The 18,715-nt window shown below is 38.2% G+C and overlaps 2 protein-coding genes across 8 annotated transcripts; one reads left to right on the top strand and one right to left on the bottom strand.

Moving 5' to 3' along the window:
* Positions 1–2,324: 2,324 nt before the first annotated feature.
* On the top strand, positions 2,325–9,195 carry LOC18448504 (putative respiratory burst oxidase homolog protein H). Of its 7 annotated transcripts, none has more exons than XM_006858568.3 (14): positions 2,325–2,874; positions 2,998–3,160; positions 3,400–3,448; positions 3,549–3,662; positions 4,101–4,520; positions 5,988–6,374; positions 6,785–6,880; positions 6,979–7,094; positions 7,239–7,341; positions 7,437–7,525; positions 7,604–7,931; positions 8,028–8,156; positions 8,299–8,377; positions 8,465–9,195. In XM_006858568.3, the coding sequence occupies exons 1-14, from the start codon at positions 2,484–2,486 to the stop codon at positions 8,572–8,574; spliced, it is 2,574 nt and encodes an 857-aa protein (XP_006858630.1). In that variant the 5' UTR covers positions 2,325–2,483; the 3' UTR covers positions 8,575–9,195. The 7 variants fall into 7 exon arrangements, with proteins under 7 accessions (XP_006858630.1, XP_088725595.1, XP_088725594.1 ...); XM_088869469.1 differs by having other exon boundaries at positions 7,598–7,931; XM_088869471.1 differs by having other exon boundaries at positions 2,371–2,874; positions 3,030–3,160; positions 7,598–7,931.
* On the bottom strand, positions 5,904–18,005 carry LOC18448505 (uncharacterized). The gene is made up of 3 exons (XM_020676363.2): positions 17,863–18,005; positions 16,040–17,768; positions 5,904–6,358 (listed from the first exon to the last, which is right to left on the bottom strand). Exon 2 carries the CDS (start codon positions 17,685–17,687, stop codon positions 16,251–16,253), a length of 1,437 nt encoding a protein of 478 aa, XP_020532022.1. The 5' UTR covers positions 17,688–17,768; positions 17,863–18,005; the 3' UTR covers positions 5,904–6,358; positions 16,040–16,250.
* Between the last annotated feature and the right edge of the window lie 710 nt (positions 18,006–18,715).

Below are 18,715 nucleotides of genomic sequence, written 5' to 3'. Positions count from 1 at the left end.
CTTAGACTTTGTGTCTAAATAATGACATATCCTTAACCACCCGATTTCAAATCTAATAGACAATAATGTTTGTGACCTCTTTATGTCAAAAGTAAATATAGTCTCATTATATACATTTCCTAATAAAATACCAATAAAAATGAGAACTTCCAAAAGTATAAACATGCCCATAAAACTAAGAAAAAAGAAAATGGGTTCTTCATTGTTACCAGGTGCTGATAAAATGGACTGGGAGCTTGAGCTTATAGTTGCTAGATGTTTTGGCAACCGTATTAAAGATTTTGAGAGTTTGGTCATGGCGTAGTAAATTTGCTCTCTCTAAAAATTCCAATATGCTTCCACTCAACATGATCAATGAATACCCATTTGCATCGATAACGTTCCAATTGAACAGTCTGCATACAGAATGAAGATGAACAAATTCAAATGAAAATAGAGCGAATCTCAGAAGATAGTAAGGAAAAGAAACCAATATGGACGCCGGTTTTATAATGGGGAGGATTTCAGAGACAAACTATAGGTTAGAGACATAGGAAAAAGATGTACAATGAGAGAAAGGGAGAGAGAGTTAGCCGTGGGAAAGAGAGGTACCACACATTGGCTTTACTTCTGGTTGAGAACAAAAAAGCCACAATTAAGATCTCTCTCTCTCTCTCTCTCTAAGGTGGTGAGACCCTTAAAAAATACACATTTTTTTTAAAAAATACTAATGGTTGAAAACAAAAAGGGTGTGGTTTGTATAAAGTCACAACCTTCAACAATCAAAGTAAAGGTGCACCTCCAAATATTGTCACAAGATGTAATTTTGGTGTCGAAAATTCTTGGGATAGTGCGACTTTAAACCTAAAAATAGTTAAAATCAAGCGGATCTATAGACCGTCGAAAGGTTTTTATACTTCCACTATAACATAGAAGATTTATGCTTCCCCTACCATCTAGCCGTCCAATTTTGATCAAGTGAGTCATTCGCTATTTGATCCTAGATCCAAAGCCTCAGAATATTTTATTTTTTATTGTTTTAATACAAATGATATGAATATGAAATTTCGTACGTGTCATCTTCTCATTGGGGCGCACTATAAAAAATATTAAAAATAATTTTTTGATAAAATAAAATCAACAAAATACCCCTTAAAATTTTCTTGAGTATTTTGATCATTTAATTTTATTGAAAATATTTTTTTTATATTTTTTACAAGTGAGGGTTTAATAGAGGATTGGATGCCCAAAATCTGGTGTCAAAATGTTTTATATAAAAAATATTAAAAATAAAATAGTGCAGAGACTTGACATTGTGATTGGGGCAATCTTAGCCCTCCATTCAGAATGGACGATTGGATAAAAAGAAGCATAGAAGTTTATGTCGTAGGGGAAGCATAGAAAGCTTGCCTTCTGGATAATATGTTGCAATATGTACTATTTTTAAGACTTGAAATCTTTTTTTCTTTTCTCTATATCTATAAATCTCGATGTCGAGATAATCAATTAGATATTTTTCCACAATCAAAACAATATTTTTTGAATGATTTTTGAGGTGCACCTTAATTCTACATTTTAAGCTGCGAACATTATTTAAACATTTTAGCCACAATTAAAATCTCTCTCGCTAAGGTGGGGAGACCTTTAAAAATATACACAAGTTTTTAGAAAGACCTTTGATTCACCTGGTGAAATTTCTTAAAAGAAAACTTTCAAATTCCTAGACATATTCATGGTTAAACCAATGTTGTTCGACTATTCGGCGAGCAACCTGGACTTCCCAATTAACTCGGGCTCCTCACTCTAGCTTGCTTAAGTAGCTCGAGTTTGGTGGTCAAGCTCTGGGATCTTAAATAATAATAATTAAGAAACTCAAAAAAGAGAAAATTTATTGGTAATTTTTTTTGTTATGCTTTTGTCATTTTGGTGAAGATTGAGAAGAATTTTGGCCATGAGTATTATTTTTCAATGTTCTTTCATTTTTGGATTATGTCTAAAATACTTCCAGTCACAAATTGATTTTTTTAAAATCTATTTTTCATTAATTTTTTAATCTCATTTAGATATGTTTTGTTCAATTTTACTTTAAATATATTTCTTCATTTTTTTTTAGGATTTAATTTTTTAACCTGCCCAACTCGGGCTGTGTTCAGGGGCCGAGTCGAGTCGTTCTTCCCTGCACTGGTTCAAGCTCGGAATCAAATTATTTTTCCCTATAAAATTGAAGGTGACGGGAGGGGAGGGGGGGACCATGTGTTGTGTTAGGGGTGGTCTCGCGGACCACCTAGGAAGCCGCAGTCTGTTATTTCCGATTTAAAGTTAGTTAACGAGCACCCGATTTTCCCACCACAAAACAAACTGCTTTTAACTAACTATACGCGCCTTCGGCCCTGTGCCTTCCATTTTCTTCTTTCTCCTCCCCCTCTCTACCCACTTTCCTTCTCTCTCTCTTTTTGAACATCTCGACCATATCTCTCTCTCTCTCTGTAAAAAGATAAAGATTAATGGGGCACGAAGAGCCAGGCAAAAGCTCTTCGCGCTGGGCTCCCACTAGAGAAGACATGGATAAATCAATAGAGATGGTGAGGCCAATACGAAGGGAAATGTCAGCCTCAAGCCGAAGGCTTTCTTTCACCGCTCGAATCAAATCTGAGGTCAAGAGACTCTCCACCTTCAGTTCTCAGGAATCAATGAAGATAGAGAGTACGAACAATAAAGCCATGTCGAGGATGGTTCGAACTAAATCGAGTGCAGAGAGAGGGCTTCAGAGCCTTCGGTTTCTAGACAAAGCATCAGGAAGTAATGAAGGAGAGGGATGGAATGCAGTTGAGAAGCGGTTTAATCAATTCGTGGTGGAGGACCGGGTCTCTAGAGAGAATTTTGGGCGATGCATTGGTGAATCTCTCTCTCTCTCTCTCTCATTATGGGGAAGAAGAGCCCCAAGTAATATGGTAGTTTGATACTGGGTGATCAGAAACCTGTTCTGCTATTGTTTTGTCTCTTTTTTTTTTTTTAAAGGAATGGGTGATTCGAAGGAATTTGCATTACAGCTCCTTGATGCCATGGCAAGGCGTAGGAAACTAGATGTCGAAAACGGTTTATCGAAAGAGCAGCTTAAGGAGTTATGGGGAGAAATGGCAGATCAAAACTTCGATTCTAGACTTCAGATATTCTTTGACATGTAATTATACAAATCCTTCAGCACTCATCTCTCTCTCTCATCACTACCAATGACAAATTTGATGTATCTGCGAGTCTTCACACTCATCTCTCTGTCTCTCTCTCTCTCTGACAAATTTGATGTATCTGCGAGTCTTCAGGTGTGATAAACGGTGATGGCCTCCCACCCTCCCTCCCTCCCTCTCTCTCTTCTCTCTTATCAATACCAATGACAAATTTGATGTATCTGCATGCCTTCAGGTGCGATAAGAACGGTGATGGCAAACTTTCGGAAGATGAGGTGGAGGAGGTCTGATCATTAACCCTGTAGACTCTTAGATTTCCTATTTCATCAAACAAGATAAAAGACAAGACACAGTAGTAGTGATCAGTTTGTATCTCCTCTGAAGGTTATCGTGTTGAGCGCCTCAGCCAACAAGCTAGCGAAGTTCAAGGAGCATGTGAAAACTTACACCGCACTAATAATGGAAGAGCTCGATCCCGATCATTTAGGTTACATAGAGGTACACACATACTTGCTTTCTCAGTAAATGATTCTATCCATGAAGCAGCAGATCTGGAGATTGTCACCTCACAAAATGGGAACAACGAAATGGGACCTTCACGTATTGTTTATCTACAAAACTACAAATGAATCGTCATAAATTATAAGGATCACAACTAACAATGATCCTATGCATTATGCTTTTTTTTGGTGGGGGGGGGAGTTCAGCAATAAGAATCAAACTTGAGATGTAGACCTCAGCCCAATTCCTGATCCAATGCATATTTATTCTGATTACTTTTACACAAGTAACAGAGAAATCCTTTCAACAAGTTGCATTTTTCCTATGCACTCCTTACCCAAATTTCAGGAAAGTTTATCATAACCCAGGGCTATGCTCCCACACAAATCAAGTAAGAAAGCCCGTCATAACAAATCCATCCGGCTATTTGCACAGATATGGCAGCTCGAGACCTTACTACAAGGGATGGTGAAATCACAAGGGCATGAGGCCTTCGAAAAGAGCAGCCAAGCTCTGACTAGGACCATGATCCCCAAGAGATATCGGAACCCAGTAAACAGATACCTCGATTATGCCAAAGACTTTGTGCATGAGAATTGGAAGAGGATATGGATACTTCTTCTGTGGATCATTGCGAATGTAGCACTATTCACATGGAAATTTGCACAATACAAGCAAAGATCCCCATTTCAGGTTATGGGGTACTGTGTGTGCACAGCCAAAGGAGCGGCAGAAACCTTGAAACTCAACATGGCAGTCATACTCCTACCAGTTTGCCGAAACACCATCACGAGGCTAAGGTCGACTTTTCTGAGCAAAGTTGTGCCTTTTGATGACAACATCAACTTTCACAAGGTGAGGCATGGTATACAGAGCTGAATTACATGATTGAGAGATATGTCACACTGTTATTTCTTTTTTTTTTTTTGGAGAAATCTCAATAAACTTTCACTAGTATAATGAGACTTTTCCTCCTCCTTTTTAAATATTCTCGGTCTTTTTTTTCTTTTTTTCTTTCTTTTAACGTAAATGAGACCATGGAAACTACACTTTATAAGAGAGGCAAAGTACACCATGAAAAGGTCCAAAGAATCAGTGATTAAAACCAGACTCGCGCTCAGACTCACTAGGGTCCCCGATTCCAAGTGACCCAGCTTACCTCCAATTCTCAGGTTTTCCTTCAGAATCACTAGGACCGCTATCCGGACCCAAAGGGAATTTTTCAATGGCTATAATGAACCATGCCATATGGTAATCCAGCGAGAGGGACAGCCAACTTGAGACAGGGCTCAAGGGGATATATCAGGACTTAAAGTTCATCTGTGACAAACTTGGATGGAGCATGGATGTTATTTATAAAGGAAAAAGTTTATACAAGGGTGAGGCCATAAACAATCAAATTAAAGCGCACATCAAAAATTCACTAGAAAAGGTTATTTTGATACCCAAAAATCATCAATTGATCATCTTGACCTTAAGATCTATGAAGATGAGAAAAAATGGATTTCAAGTCTTGAAAATAATGCTCCTTGTAATGTATTTTTTGGAATGATAATTTTCAAGATTCTCAAGTATTCGTAAATCTACTAGATCTAGACTATTTTTTAAGCTTTAAATTTTATAATTAGATATGAAAATAAATTTTCATGCCATCACAAAGATTTCCAGTACTGAAATAACATCTTTCGATACTATTAAAGGTGCGCTTTACTTTTGATTGTTTAGGGCCTCAGCCTTAGCCTTATGCAAACCACACCCGTTCATAAAAGGAGAAACTGTTTCTCTCTTCTTTTTTTTTCTTTTTTTCTTTTTTTCTTCCTTTTTTTTCTTTTTTTTCTTCCTTTTGAGGTTTAAGATGCATGGCAGCATGTTGTTGATAAGCAGGGTCATATGCGAATAGTAGACTGGACCAAACTGGGCCCTTTATAGTGGGTGGAGACGAAAAAAAGCCCAATTCCCAATGTCTGGTCCTCCTAATGGGGATGAAGGCTAATGGGGACGAAGGCTGAAAGAGCAGTGCGCCACAGTAAATTGGACAATCATAATTTCACAAATTTCACTACAATAGTATAGGGAAAAAATCTTTTTATTTTTTATTTTCTATTTGATATAATTTTCAATTCTCTTCAAGCTTTTCTTATCTTCTCCGGAGCTGTCTTCCAGAAAAACATAATATTTTTCAAAGTTTCCTACAAAACTACCTCACAAAAAGATAGCCAGGAATAAGATTTCTCATTATGGCTCAAACAAACAAAAATTCCTCATTTATTTATCAAAATAATGGGAAAAAAAAAGTTTCTTACACCTCTCTTTCCATTGCAGGCAATCGCATTTGGCATAGCAATTGCAGTTATAGTACACACAGTTGCGCACCTTGGTTGCAATTATCCCAGAATCACGTCATGCTCAAACACAAAATTCTTAAGAACAATAGGGCCTGATTTCAATAACAAGCAACCCACTTTCCAGAGCCTGGTCTTCAGCTTCCCTGGCATGAGTGGAATCATCATGATCTTTCTCATGTCATTTTCCTTTACACTAGCGACGCACAGCTTTAGAAGAAATGTCGTGAAATTGTCTTGGCCCCTCCACCATTTGGCTGGTTTTAATGCCTTTTGGTATGCACACCACCTCTTCGCCGTTGTCTACTTTCTCCTCGTCTTCCATGGTTTCTACATGTACCTTGCAAAACTCTGGTATAGCAAGACAGTAAGTACTTATCCTCTAAATTCCAAGTGATAACAACAAATGCCTATGGAAAAGTTCATCATAGTCGTCATAGTTAAATGGACTGTAGATGACCAAAGTGCCATGGGGTTGTCATGATCCAGTGATGTGACGCATGTCAATGGAGAGAACCAACGCCCCTCAGAATGGACACCAATGGTGGATCCTGATCTCTTTAAAACCATCCATCATTAGAATGGATGATGATGACCTACTGGAAAATGGCGTTCCATAGTACATTGGCTTAAAAACCATCCATCATTAGAATGGATGATGATGACCTATTGGAAAATCGTGTTCCATAGTCCATAGGCTTACAGTATACTTTCTAACATTTACGGCGTCTAGTATTGCTGTTAGTCATTCTAACTGAAAGTTCCCAACATTTACAGACATGGATGTACTTGACAGCCCCAGTTTTGTTCTACATTTGTGAGAAGACAACCAGACTTTTCAGAGAGAAACACTATCGAGTCAGCATCATCAAGGCACGTGAACATTATGTCACAACATGATGCTAACTAGGTTCTCTTTTGTTCTGGTTTTGGCAGTAAAACAATAATTTTTTGGGTTAAAAAATGTGCAGGCTGCAATATATCCAGGAGATGTATTGGCGTTGTATATGAGTAAACCTCCGGGATTCAAATACAAGAGTGGGATGTACATGTTCATAAAGTGCCCCAATGTTTCCCCTTTTGAGTGGTACACTTTTCTAAGTCCAATAGATATCTAATTTTACGATCCTTCTTGTAAAAGAAGCCCGCATTCTCTCTCTAAAGGCACACTTTCTTATTTTGTTTAAGACCTCGTCTTTGGATCTCTCTCTCTCTCTCTCTCTCTCTCCAGGCACCCCTTCTCCATTACCTCTGCACCAGGAGATGACTACTTGAGCATCCACATTCGTACATTGGGGGATTGGACAACAGAGCTGAGAATGCATTTTGAACAGGTCCTCTCATATTAGCAAGCATTATATCTAGGAATGAACTCTTTTTTTATTGGTACCATGAAACTAAGCAGCAGTTTGGGTTTGTTCCAATTCAGGTCATTCAGTCTGGTACAACCTACAGGAAGAGTGGCCTGACTAGGCTCGAAACCACAGTATATGCTGAAGCAGGTGTTCCCCATTCTAGGTAAAAACCCCACAACTTGCTTGTGGATAAGAGGATTGAAGATTTTTGTTTTGTCATTATAAGCTCTTTCAGTTGCAGGTTTCCCAGGCTTTTAATTGATGGACCATATGGTGCCCCTACTCAGAACTACAAGAAATATGACATACTTTTGCTCATTGGACTGGGAATAGGAGCCACCCCAATGATCAGCATACTAAAGGATCTTCTCAACACTATCAAGTTGCACGAATTTCGCTCCATTGATTATGATGATTCCAAAGATGTGCACGAAATTCAAATAACAGAAGTTCGAAGGAATAAGGGAAAGGGACCAAATCGGGCCTATTTCTACTGGGTCACAAGAGAACAAGGCTCTTTCGAATGGTTCAAAGGGGTCATGAATGAAGTTGCGGAGTTTGATCATAACGTACATTCACAATCAAACTGCTTCAATTCATTTCATAATTCTGTAACTCTCCCCCAGATTACCATCTGAAATCTTTGATGATATCGACTGTTGCAGAAAATTATAGAAATGCACAACTACCTAACAAGTGTGTACGAAGAAGGAGATGCTCGATCAGCACTCATTGCCATGGTTCAGTCTCTGCAACATGCCAGAAATGGAGTGGATATTGTCTCTGGAAGCCGGGTAAGCCCTTCCATAACAAGTTCTCCAATGAATGTACAAATTTGCCCATTGTGTTTCAACCCGAGTGTATTGTACTCAAGCAACAGGTAGAAACGGCAGTAATTTTTAACTTTCACTAAAGCCATGAGATGGGAACTGGCAGATACGGACGCACTTTGCCAGACCGAACTGGAGTAAAGTGTTTGCAGAACTAGCCAACACCCACAAAACAGCTCATATAGGTAAAATAAATCGGCTAAAGGAAAGAAACGTATCTAGCTCCTTGAGGCTGAAATTGACATTATCTGAATTTCTTATGGCCATTGCAGGTGTCTTCTATTGTGGGACACCTACGCTTACGAAGATGCTCAGGAAGCTCTGTCAAGAATTCAACCACGGCACCACCACCCACTTCCACTTTCACAAAGAGAACTTCTAGTATACTGAGCTTTTTTTTAAATCTAACCTTCAACAAATTGTTTTGTATAAAATTGTCTATTTTCTCTTCCGTTTTGTACATTCTTTCCTTATAATCTACTTTCTCTTCCCAAAACTGTAGCTTCACAAGATCAAAAAACTAATGTTGAGAAGATCTAAGATTAAACGCAAAGCTTGATTTCATTAGTTCACAAAAACTGCATCTTCTCTAATGCACTTTTCATGTTGTCATCCAGCTAATTTCATTGGAAACATGCGTGGAGTTTCTGTTGAATTTTTTCAACTTTTCTCTGACCTTCAATTTTCTCCTTACCAGTTTTTCCTTTTGTTTTATTGGATGGCTTTGAGGGGGTTAACCTTCTGTGGGACCTGACCGTTTTTGTTGGACCACCCTTTTTATGCAGCACCTTGCACTTTCTTATTCACCCATTGTGTCCCTGCCCTCCCTTTTCTTCTATATTCCAATTCACCTTCTTAACATTCAACTACGAGCAATTTCTAAGGCATACTGCATTATCAAATAGAGTTTGATCGGGTGGTCAAGTGATTGAAGAACCACCTCCTGTAATTTCAGTTCTTGCTCCAATAACAAAAGTTCTTTTGAGAGTGACCAATAACAAAAGTTTCAATTGCATTTAGTAAGAATTTCATCCAGGCCAGCAGTTTAGTGCTTAGGGTTTAGGTTTTCTAAATAAAGTCAAATTCTCCATCAAGGCTGATGGATTTTCAGCAGCAGCACGAATTGGCATCAGCAATCCTCATCAAGGCTTGTTAAGTAACAAAATGATATCTCAGCATCTCAAGCAGAGTCTAGGAATCAACCAACAAAATCAAAGGATCAATTTGTCAAATCATATAAGACATTTTGGCAATATATCAGTAACCAGTTAATCTGGTGCAGTGGAACAAGAAACCAGTAAGCTAATGAAACTAGCCATTTTACACATAGGGCATGGGCATTCACGTATGCCCTATTATTGTTGGCACTAAATTTGTAGATATCGTGAATGTAATGGGAATCCTCCGTGCATCAACTGCTCCTCTTCATTTCCTTTTCAGCTTAGAAGCTGCAACCTTTTTCCTGCCAAGTATTGCCTTCTTGTGCTCTGGTAATGGTTATATGTATCAGGGTAACCACCGGAATTTTCTGAGGACTGTAACTATTTCAACATGAGTAAAAAGAAATGCAACGGATATCCATCAAATTCTTCTTCCAAGCTATGAAGCATTTTGTTTACACTTTTCTAAACACAGAAAAATAATAAAAGCAAATCCACCTAAGAAGTAACAAATATTGCGCGTCCATTTTCTTTCTTTGAGAAATAAGAAGCTAGAACTGAGCAATGTCTAACCGTACAAATAAGATTAAAAGATTCACTAAAACCACATGACCAATTTCTACTGCACACCTCTTGAAAACACAACTTAAGAATGGGAAGAAAACAATGAAATGGCCCAATCCATTGGAAAAAGAACACCTGGAAAAGATAGGCATCAAAATATAGAGGATGAACCTTTTTTTCTTTCCTTTCCTCATAGTTCTATGTAAAGCACAAGTTCATAAATGGTATAAATACAAAACTGGAGATTAACCAGAACAAACAAAAGAGAATCTTCCGAATTATAGAGCTTTTTTCCCTGTGGCCATCAACATCTGATAGTCAAATGCATAAGGAACATGACTTTAAGGTCTGAACATAGATATGTCTATGTCATGCCCTTGAGCGTATGGCTCATTCGACCTTTGTTCAGTCACCATGACTGTGCTTTGGTTGTTGGCTCAAGAGCTGCGAAAACTCTTTCTTTTTCCTTTTAGCCAAAACATACTGCTTATTGACTCATTTCTCTAGTGTATTAGTAACTGTTATGGGCCTCATGCCCCATTAACGAAATCTCCTTGTCGAGACAAAGCACTTTGACTTAGAATCCATGAATTTTTGGAAACCTGATCTTTACCAGATTTGTATAGCTGAATGTTTTTCCTGTTGTAACCTATATGCACGATTTGTATAGGGCACATTGCCCCATGATTTATACAATGAGAAAGACATCTATATTTTACCCAATCATGTGCTTGAATATTTCTCTCTTCTCTCCAATCTTAACATGATATTTGATGTAGGGAGAAAGGAAAAAGAAAATAAATGAACCAGAAAAAAAAAAAAAAATTTAATGGTGAGAGAATATACCCCTCTCTCAAGATCTATAAGGGTGTCTACCCTAAAATACTAAAATAAATTCTTCTTCTCTTATCTTCTACCTAAAATAAATTCTTCTTCTCTTACCTTCCTTTTTTTTCTTGTCTATTTACATATTTATAGAAGTGAACCCGAAAATCTAATTTGCTCCTTAAGACACCCTAATGAATATTAAATCCTAGCCCTTCATCTTTTAAAAAAAAAAAAGTAAACTTTCAATTCTACCGTTCAATTCTCTACAACAAGAAAGACACAAATAGAACAAAAGAACAGTAAAAAACCAAAATAAACCCAAAGCTAAATTTTAATCTAACAGCAAAAATAAAAAAAATAAAAATAAAAGCTAACTGCATCATTCTCCCGGTTCGGGAGAAGCTCGACCTTGAACTTAAGGACTTCAAAGAAATTTCTTTCTTGTCTTCACCACTGTGTTCCAAATAGAAATTTTCAACCTTTTCCTGTTTAACTCTTGATTGTTGGACTTAATGCAACAAAGTTATGATATACCTGGAAAATCAAATGTGATACCAAAATCTTTACACCTTTCATCACTTGTAATTCTTGCTTTACAACCACATCAATTTCCAGAGCAAGCTGTGGTGTGCAATTAATGCTTGGACTTGTGGTTGATATTTTATCTTCCACCTCTTCGCATTTTTGTTCCTCATGTTGCAATCTATTGAGTAAATCTTGTAACACTTGTTGCATCACTTTACCAAGGCGTTCTTTTAGGTCCTTTCTTACTTAATTATTTGACTACATTCTACACATTCCATAACTAGATCGCTACATGTCTTTTGATGACATTATGGTGTATGGATCATAAGGCATGGATCTCAAGGCTTTGATACTAATCGATGTAGGGAAGACAAGCAAGAAAATAAATAGATATAAAGGGATGAGAGACTATACCCTCTAACACTTGGTAAGGAAGTACACTCCCAAAAAGATCTTTTCACAAGACCCAAAATAAACTCTTATTCTCTTCTATTCTTTTTGTCCAATAGTTACATATCACTAAGAAACCCTAATCAATATTAAATTTTAATTCTTGATCATTAAAAAACAAAAGAAGAAAACGAAAAAAATTGAAGTTCCGATTCTACCCCTCACTTATCTAAAACTAAAAAGACACAAGTAGACAAGAAAACTAGACCCAAGATAACCACAAACCAAAATTCTAATCTCAAAAGAAAACCTAATAAAATAATAAAAAATAATAACTCTAATTGCATCAGTAATCCTGATGAATATTAGAGATTATTGGATAGACTTATCTATTTAACTATCACATGACTAGACATAGCATATGTTGTAAACGTGGTGAGTCAGTTTATGCACGCACCGCATTTCCATTACCTGGAGGTTGTTTATCACATTTTACAATATTTGAAATCAGCTCCAGGGAGAGGACTACTTTATAACAGTCATGGTCACATTGAAATATAAGGTTTCTGTGATGCAGATTAGGCCAGGTGTTCTCTTGATTGACGATCAACTAGTAGATTTTATAAGAGTGGGTGGCTCATCTAAAAGAGTAAAGAGGAGTGTTGTAGCCCAATCTTCAGCAAAAGCCGAGTATTGAGCAATGCCAAGTGCTAAATGTGAAATAATTTGATTTCATTCTCTACAATGAACTAAAATTTGGCCGCCTTGCCACCTAAGAGGCCTGGCCGACAAACTGCCTAGGCTATGCCTAGGTGGGGTCTAGGTGGGCATGGCTAAGGCAAGGGGCCTAGGAGGTCTGGGTGCCCCAAAAAAAAAAAAAAGAAATTTAAATCCACCCAAACAAAAGTACGGCCAGGTATTGCCCTTCTCTCTCTCTCTCTCTCTCTCTCTCTCTCTCTCTCTGAGGTCTATATGTGCTCTCTCTACTTATGAGAAGAAGAAGAAGATGGACTCCATGTGTTCGATGCGCAGCCTCACTCTCACACACACATACAAAGATACACATGGACCCATATGCTCCTTCTTTACATGTAAAAAGAAGAAAAAAAAATGACCTCTTAAGTGTTCAATGTGAGGTCCCTCTCTTTCGCAGTCTCTCTCTCTCTCTTCTCTAGACATATCCTCCAAGTGTTCGAGACCTCTCTCTAACAAATACAAATTCAAAAGAAAAAAAAAAAAGAGGATGATCTTTAAGAATTTCATGCGAGACCTCACGCACATATACACACACGAAACACGTACACACACACATTCACAAAACACACACACACAAAACAACATATGGCACCCCAACCCCTTCCCTTAGGGCCGCCTTTGTGTCTGGGTGCCTGCTTAGGCGACCGCTAGGCAGCCACCTCTGCCTTTTTGAACATTAATTTTCTACTTCAAGAGAGGGGTGTTAATGTATCAGCGCCCATTCATTTACATTGTGATCATCAAGTAGCAATTTATATTACCTCAAACCCTACATGAAACACCCAAGCATATTGAGGTCAACTAACACTTTGTATGAGAAAAAGTCGCTTCAAAGACAATATGTCCATTTTTTCACTCCAAAAATCAATTGGGAGACATACTTTCCAAGGCTTCTAATTGAGTTCGACTTACTTTGGGCAAGTTGGCCATCTATGATAGATATATTCCAGCTTGAAGATGAGAGTAATGATAATTATGGGTCATGCCTATTAAGGAAACTTATAGTAACTATCATGGGCCTTACACCCATAAAGGAAATCTCCGTGTGGCAAGGCACATTGACCAAGAATCCATGATTTTTGGGAAACCGAATCTGTTATATAATATTCTACTATATCAGGATTCTTCTCCTGTTATAAACTATATGCATGATACCTGCAACTTAGATGCATGCTGACCTATATTATAACTGCCATAAGGATGGATCTACAGCAACCCTCTGTTTTGAATTCATCGGTATACAAATACAGAGCACCCAACCTATGAGATGCCAACATCACCCAAATCTCACCGCTCCTCTAAGCAAAATCAAAAGCTAGGATGGAATTGACAAAGTTCAAGCTAGCTAACAACATTAAACAAGATTAATAGATTCTAAATAGTCCTAACTAAAACAGAATCTTCTAAGTGAAGTTAAGACTTAAAACTGATCCATGTCCCAAAGAACCTTAATTTTTTTTGTTTCCTTTTTATAAAGACCAAGGAACTTCTCATAAACAGTCATCAAATATAAGTTGGCAAAAGAAAAGGGATTGATTGCTCAATCTCCTTGATAATATCCGTACTTTGTAGAGGGTCTGTCCATGCAATACCCTCAACCACTTCTTTTATTGCCTCAGTCACAAGAACGCAACATCTCCCTACCTTTTTCTTTTCTTTTTTTTTTTCAAGCTGTGCTTCTATCAAATCTGATACGAAATCAGTAGAGAAGATGTACATACTGATCATATATCAAGGAGTGGGAGATTGTTTCCAATAGAAAGGACATCTCTAACCACTTTGTTTAGCCAAGGAGTCAACAACCCCATTTCTTGCCCAAAGACATGCTCAAAGAAAACCGCCACTGAGGTCTTGATATCATGTAACTCTTCCAATAAGTCTGCTATCCTCCACGGGTCTCCTCTTCTCACTCACCACATCACATTTATTTATACACCCTTAGACAGAACTCTCCGAGACCCATCACGCTAGAGCTCGTGCTTCTGCCTCAATAAACTCACAAATTCTAGCTTGCCCTGCAAAGTTCTCCATAAAAAGCCTATCCCTTTCTGGTTATTAGCATAATGTGTTGAAGTCAGAACACAACCAACCCCGGATAGCTAACAAATCCAATCAAAGGTGTTCTGACCAAAATTGCAAAATCTTCCAAAGGCCTGCATTGTATAAGCAACCCTAAACCTTGATAAGCAAAACTCTGCTGACAAAATTGCAAAGCAGTTGTTCATAATCCAGACTGTAAAATCAATTACCAGACATATGGTGTTTCAAACCAGATACAGGCTGCACCTTGTGCCCTACAACCAGAGCCAGTCAGCCAAGAACCCAGAACCCTACCTGATTTTCCAATAGACCCTAGGGAATCACAACCTACATTTTATAAGGGCAATATGGATTTCCCAACTTGCCAAGTTGCCGGGAATTGAGCTATGCTCCTATGAAATAAAGGTCAGTCTGAGAGTAAACTCTGACATCCAGAATCATCCACAATGGCAAAATTGGTGCTTCCTAATGGAAGAAGAAAAGGAAAGAAAAGCACAAGAACTTGTCACTTCTTGGAACTAAATGTAAGCTCAAGGGACTTGAGATCCTAGGACACCGTATGAGTACGTAACTTTATCAAATGACATCCTTCGAAAGGCGCAGAATGCATATGCATGATACAAACTTGCATAGGGTGCTTCCAAGATTCCTTAATATTCGATCCTGACTATTTTCCTGCAAGGGAAGCAGTATCCATAGAATGAGTGTAACTAAGATGAGGATGAGGACGTTGAGATGGATGAGTGGTAAGACAAGGAGGGATAGAATCCGAAATGAATATATTCGGTATAATTTAGATGTGGCACCAATAGGCGATAAGATAAGAAGGAGTAGACTTAGGTGGGCAAGCCATGTGCAGCACAAACTCAATACAACACCTATTAGGAGGTGCAAGTTAGTTCAAGTGGAAGCTCAAAAAGGGCAAGGGGTAGGCCCAAAAGAACATAGTTGGACGTAGTGAAAAAAGATATGGAGACTTATGGCCTAACTGGGGGTATGGCCCATAACGGTGGACCAGAATTTGTGTAGCCGATCCCAATTAGTTGGAAAAAGGCTCTGATGATGATGATGATGATGGAAGCAGTATCCAACAATTATATCTCATACAAATCAAATAAGCACTTTTTGATCTTTTCATAGTTTTATTCTTTATTTTCTTGATCTTTGTCAGAAGTTGCTGAGGCCTGTGCTAAGTTAATTACATTTACATGAATGCCATTCAATAAGGATAATTAGGTTCCAAAACAATATAATTTCTTTAACACAAACGCATGCCTCCATGTCCATATACCCCAGTAAACTAGTGACTATCTCATATAAACAGAACAACAGTCTGGAAAGATTGTCCATTGCAATAAATCTAAATGTACTGCCAACTTGGTATTAGAATAAATACGAAGCAAGCAATAAAACTACTGGAGTTAGCAAGCATAGATTATAGGAAATTATATACACTTGGCTATGTAAAGCTTCTCCAATGTAGAATGTAAAACAACAATCAGGGCAATGTTTATGTCCCACTTAGAGGACCCACAGGGTTTTGATAATTTTCAGTAGACAAAAAGAACTCAATAAACTACTTACACTGCTGGCAGTTAGTTCTGTTGTGGGAGATTTCACCATGATCCAGCCATTCGTAAGAGCAAGAGAATCAACAGTGCATTCCATCAACACCTAATGTACAAAAGATAATACACGGGAGCTACCTTGCAAAATAACTTTCATAAGCTGAACTGTAACCACAATCAAATAATAGCACAGAGAGACAGATAGAGAGAGATAGGCAGGGCATTATTCATTCAGTAACCATGAAGTGTGAAGCAGGATTGGCATCCGTTTTGTCACCAATGGGCACTATATTGTCCGAATGCTGCAAATTATGCAAGACTTGAGGAGGCAGGGAAGTGAGACCCCCCAAACTGTCATTCCCCGGACTGAATATTTGACAGACGAGCCTAACCAATGTCCCCATCGTCTGCATCTGGCTCTGGCATGCATCCACTTGCATCTGCATCATCAACTTCTCATGCTCCATCTGCATCCTTACCATCTGCTCTCTCCACTCCATTTCCTCTCTCTCCCTCCTCTCTTCCAACTCCATCCTCCTCCTCTTTTCCTCCGTCCTTTCATGTTCAACCTGTACTCTACGCTCAAATTCCCTCCTTGCCCATCCCCTCTCCCTCTCCTCCCACTCAAACTCCCTCATGATCGCTCGCTCCTCCCTCTCTCTCTGCCTCTCCTCCCTCTGGTTCTCCCTGTCTCTTTGCCCTTCTTCTCTCGCAGCGACCTCCTCCTCCTTGTTAAACTCTCTCTCCCTCTGCCTCTCCTCCCTCCTCATGACCATATCCCTCATTTCCACCAACCGGGCACCCATCAAACCCAAACTCTTCATCACCCAATCTGATGCTGCTCCTCCCAAATCCTCTCTCCTCAACATCTTTTTCTTGCTTCCTACCTTGCCACCTCCCTCTTCCAACTGGAGCTCCTCTTCTCTCTCTGCCACACCATATTCCCCACCACCACCACTCATTTCGCCTACACCATCATCATCACCATCCAAATTCTCATACTCAAGACCCCCCAAACACAAGCCCAGAACATCAGAATCCCCCATATGAACCCTGTTACACTCTCCTCCATCCACCACAAACCCATTAAATGAAGATGGCAACCCATTCCCAGTGTTCTCGTCATCCAACACAACATGAGGAGGAGGAGGAAGAAGAGAGGGGCTCTCCCCATTCCTCTGCCACCTTCCTGAATTCAAATTGCCACCAAAATTCCCCCTGTTCTTTGACGATGAAGATTTATTAGCATTGTTGCTGTTAGCCAAATCACTCGGATCTAAATCTACATCTCCAAATACCTCCTTGTATTTGATAAAATTTTGCCAATGGTTCTCCCCATCATCCCAATTATAATAATACTCTTCTCCTCCGCCACCACCATCAGATGATGATGCAGTTGATGTTTTCCTGACAATGATCTTTTGCTTAACGCCGATGTACTGGTGGCGCATGTTCTGGACCTTTATAGAGGCGTCGCGCCAAGTCCACTCCCATGGAAAGGCAACGGGATCCCTGCAATGGTGCACCGAGTTCACGTGTTCTGCAATGGGCTGGAATTTCTTCAGCCTGGTCTTCAGCTTGGCCAGAGAGCCTGAACTGAGCATGTCTGAGTACTTGTTTATTAGGGTTTCCTCCTCTTCTTCCGTCCATTTCTTCCGCTTCATCTCTTCTCAATGCTTTCCAACCAAACCCTGCTCTTTGAGCACCTCCTTCTACATATGTACTACCAAATTCTCTCCACCATTCTAAAAACCGAGGAATTGAATTTTCAGAAGAGAATGGAAGAAAAATTTGCCGCAGTTGTGTTAGTTGACGGAAATAAAGGGCAGTTCTTCTTACCTTGACTGAATTAGGGTTTGTTGTTTGTTGCTGAGAGGAGTGTAGGGATTATTACCTTGATGAATGAATCAATGAATTGGGGTTTTTTTTGTTAGTCACGAGAGGAGATTGGGCATGATGCGCTCTGCTTGCTGAAAGGGTATGAGAACAACTTCGGCATATTCAAGAGAAGTCTTCTTTTCTTGTGTTTTAAAAATCTAGAAAATCATATTTAGTTTGGCCATTTTATATTAAACTTTTTAATAAAATGGCTGATAAGTAATTTAACTGAAATTTAAACTTTTTAATAAAATGGTTGATGAGTAATTTTACTGAATTTTTTTATATTTTATGTTCCATTTTATTCAGAAATATATACAGAAGTAACTTATTTTATTTTTATTTTTTAAACTTTAAACATAGTCTTACATATTTCGTATTTTATACTCATGTTCACTTTTTAGAGTGTAAAGCGTATTTAACTTTTATCTTTTTTTTTTATACATCGATTTAACATTTGCCCCAAAAATTAGGGGTATTCGTTTTTTATTTATTTTAAATTATTTTTAAATATTTTTTATTAACGTGTGATGGTGTGAAATATTATAATCTCAAATTTGAACTCAATGCAATGCGTAAAAATTAAGATAAAATAAAAATACATTTTATGCTTTTTGGGAATTAAATGTAAACTAATATATATATATATATATATATATATATATATATATATATATAGGAAAAGTCTTCCCAACGTTATAGGCGAAATTGAATAGTGATTTTACCAATTTTCATCATCGTCCAAATTTTATCGTACGATCACAATTGTCCAATAGTGTTTTATTTTTAATTTGTTTTTTACAAATCAGAATGA

The sequence above is a fragment of the Amborella trichopoda genome, chromosome 6, assembly GCF_054954075.1.
Source record: "Amborella trichopoda isolate Santa Cruz 75 chromosome 6, AtrichopodaSantaCruz75HAP2 v2.0, whole genome shotgun sequence".
NCBI lineage: Eukaryota > Viridiplantae > Streptophyta > Magnoliopsida > Amborellales > Amborellaceae > Amborella > Amborella trichopoda.
Note: the sequence above shows the minus strand (reverse complement) of the source record. Positions and strands in the feature narration are given on the sequence as shown.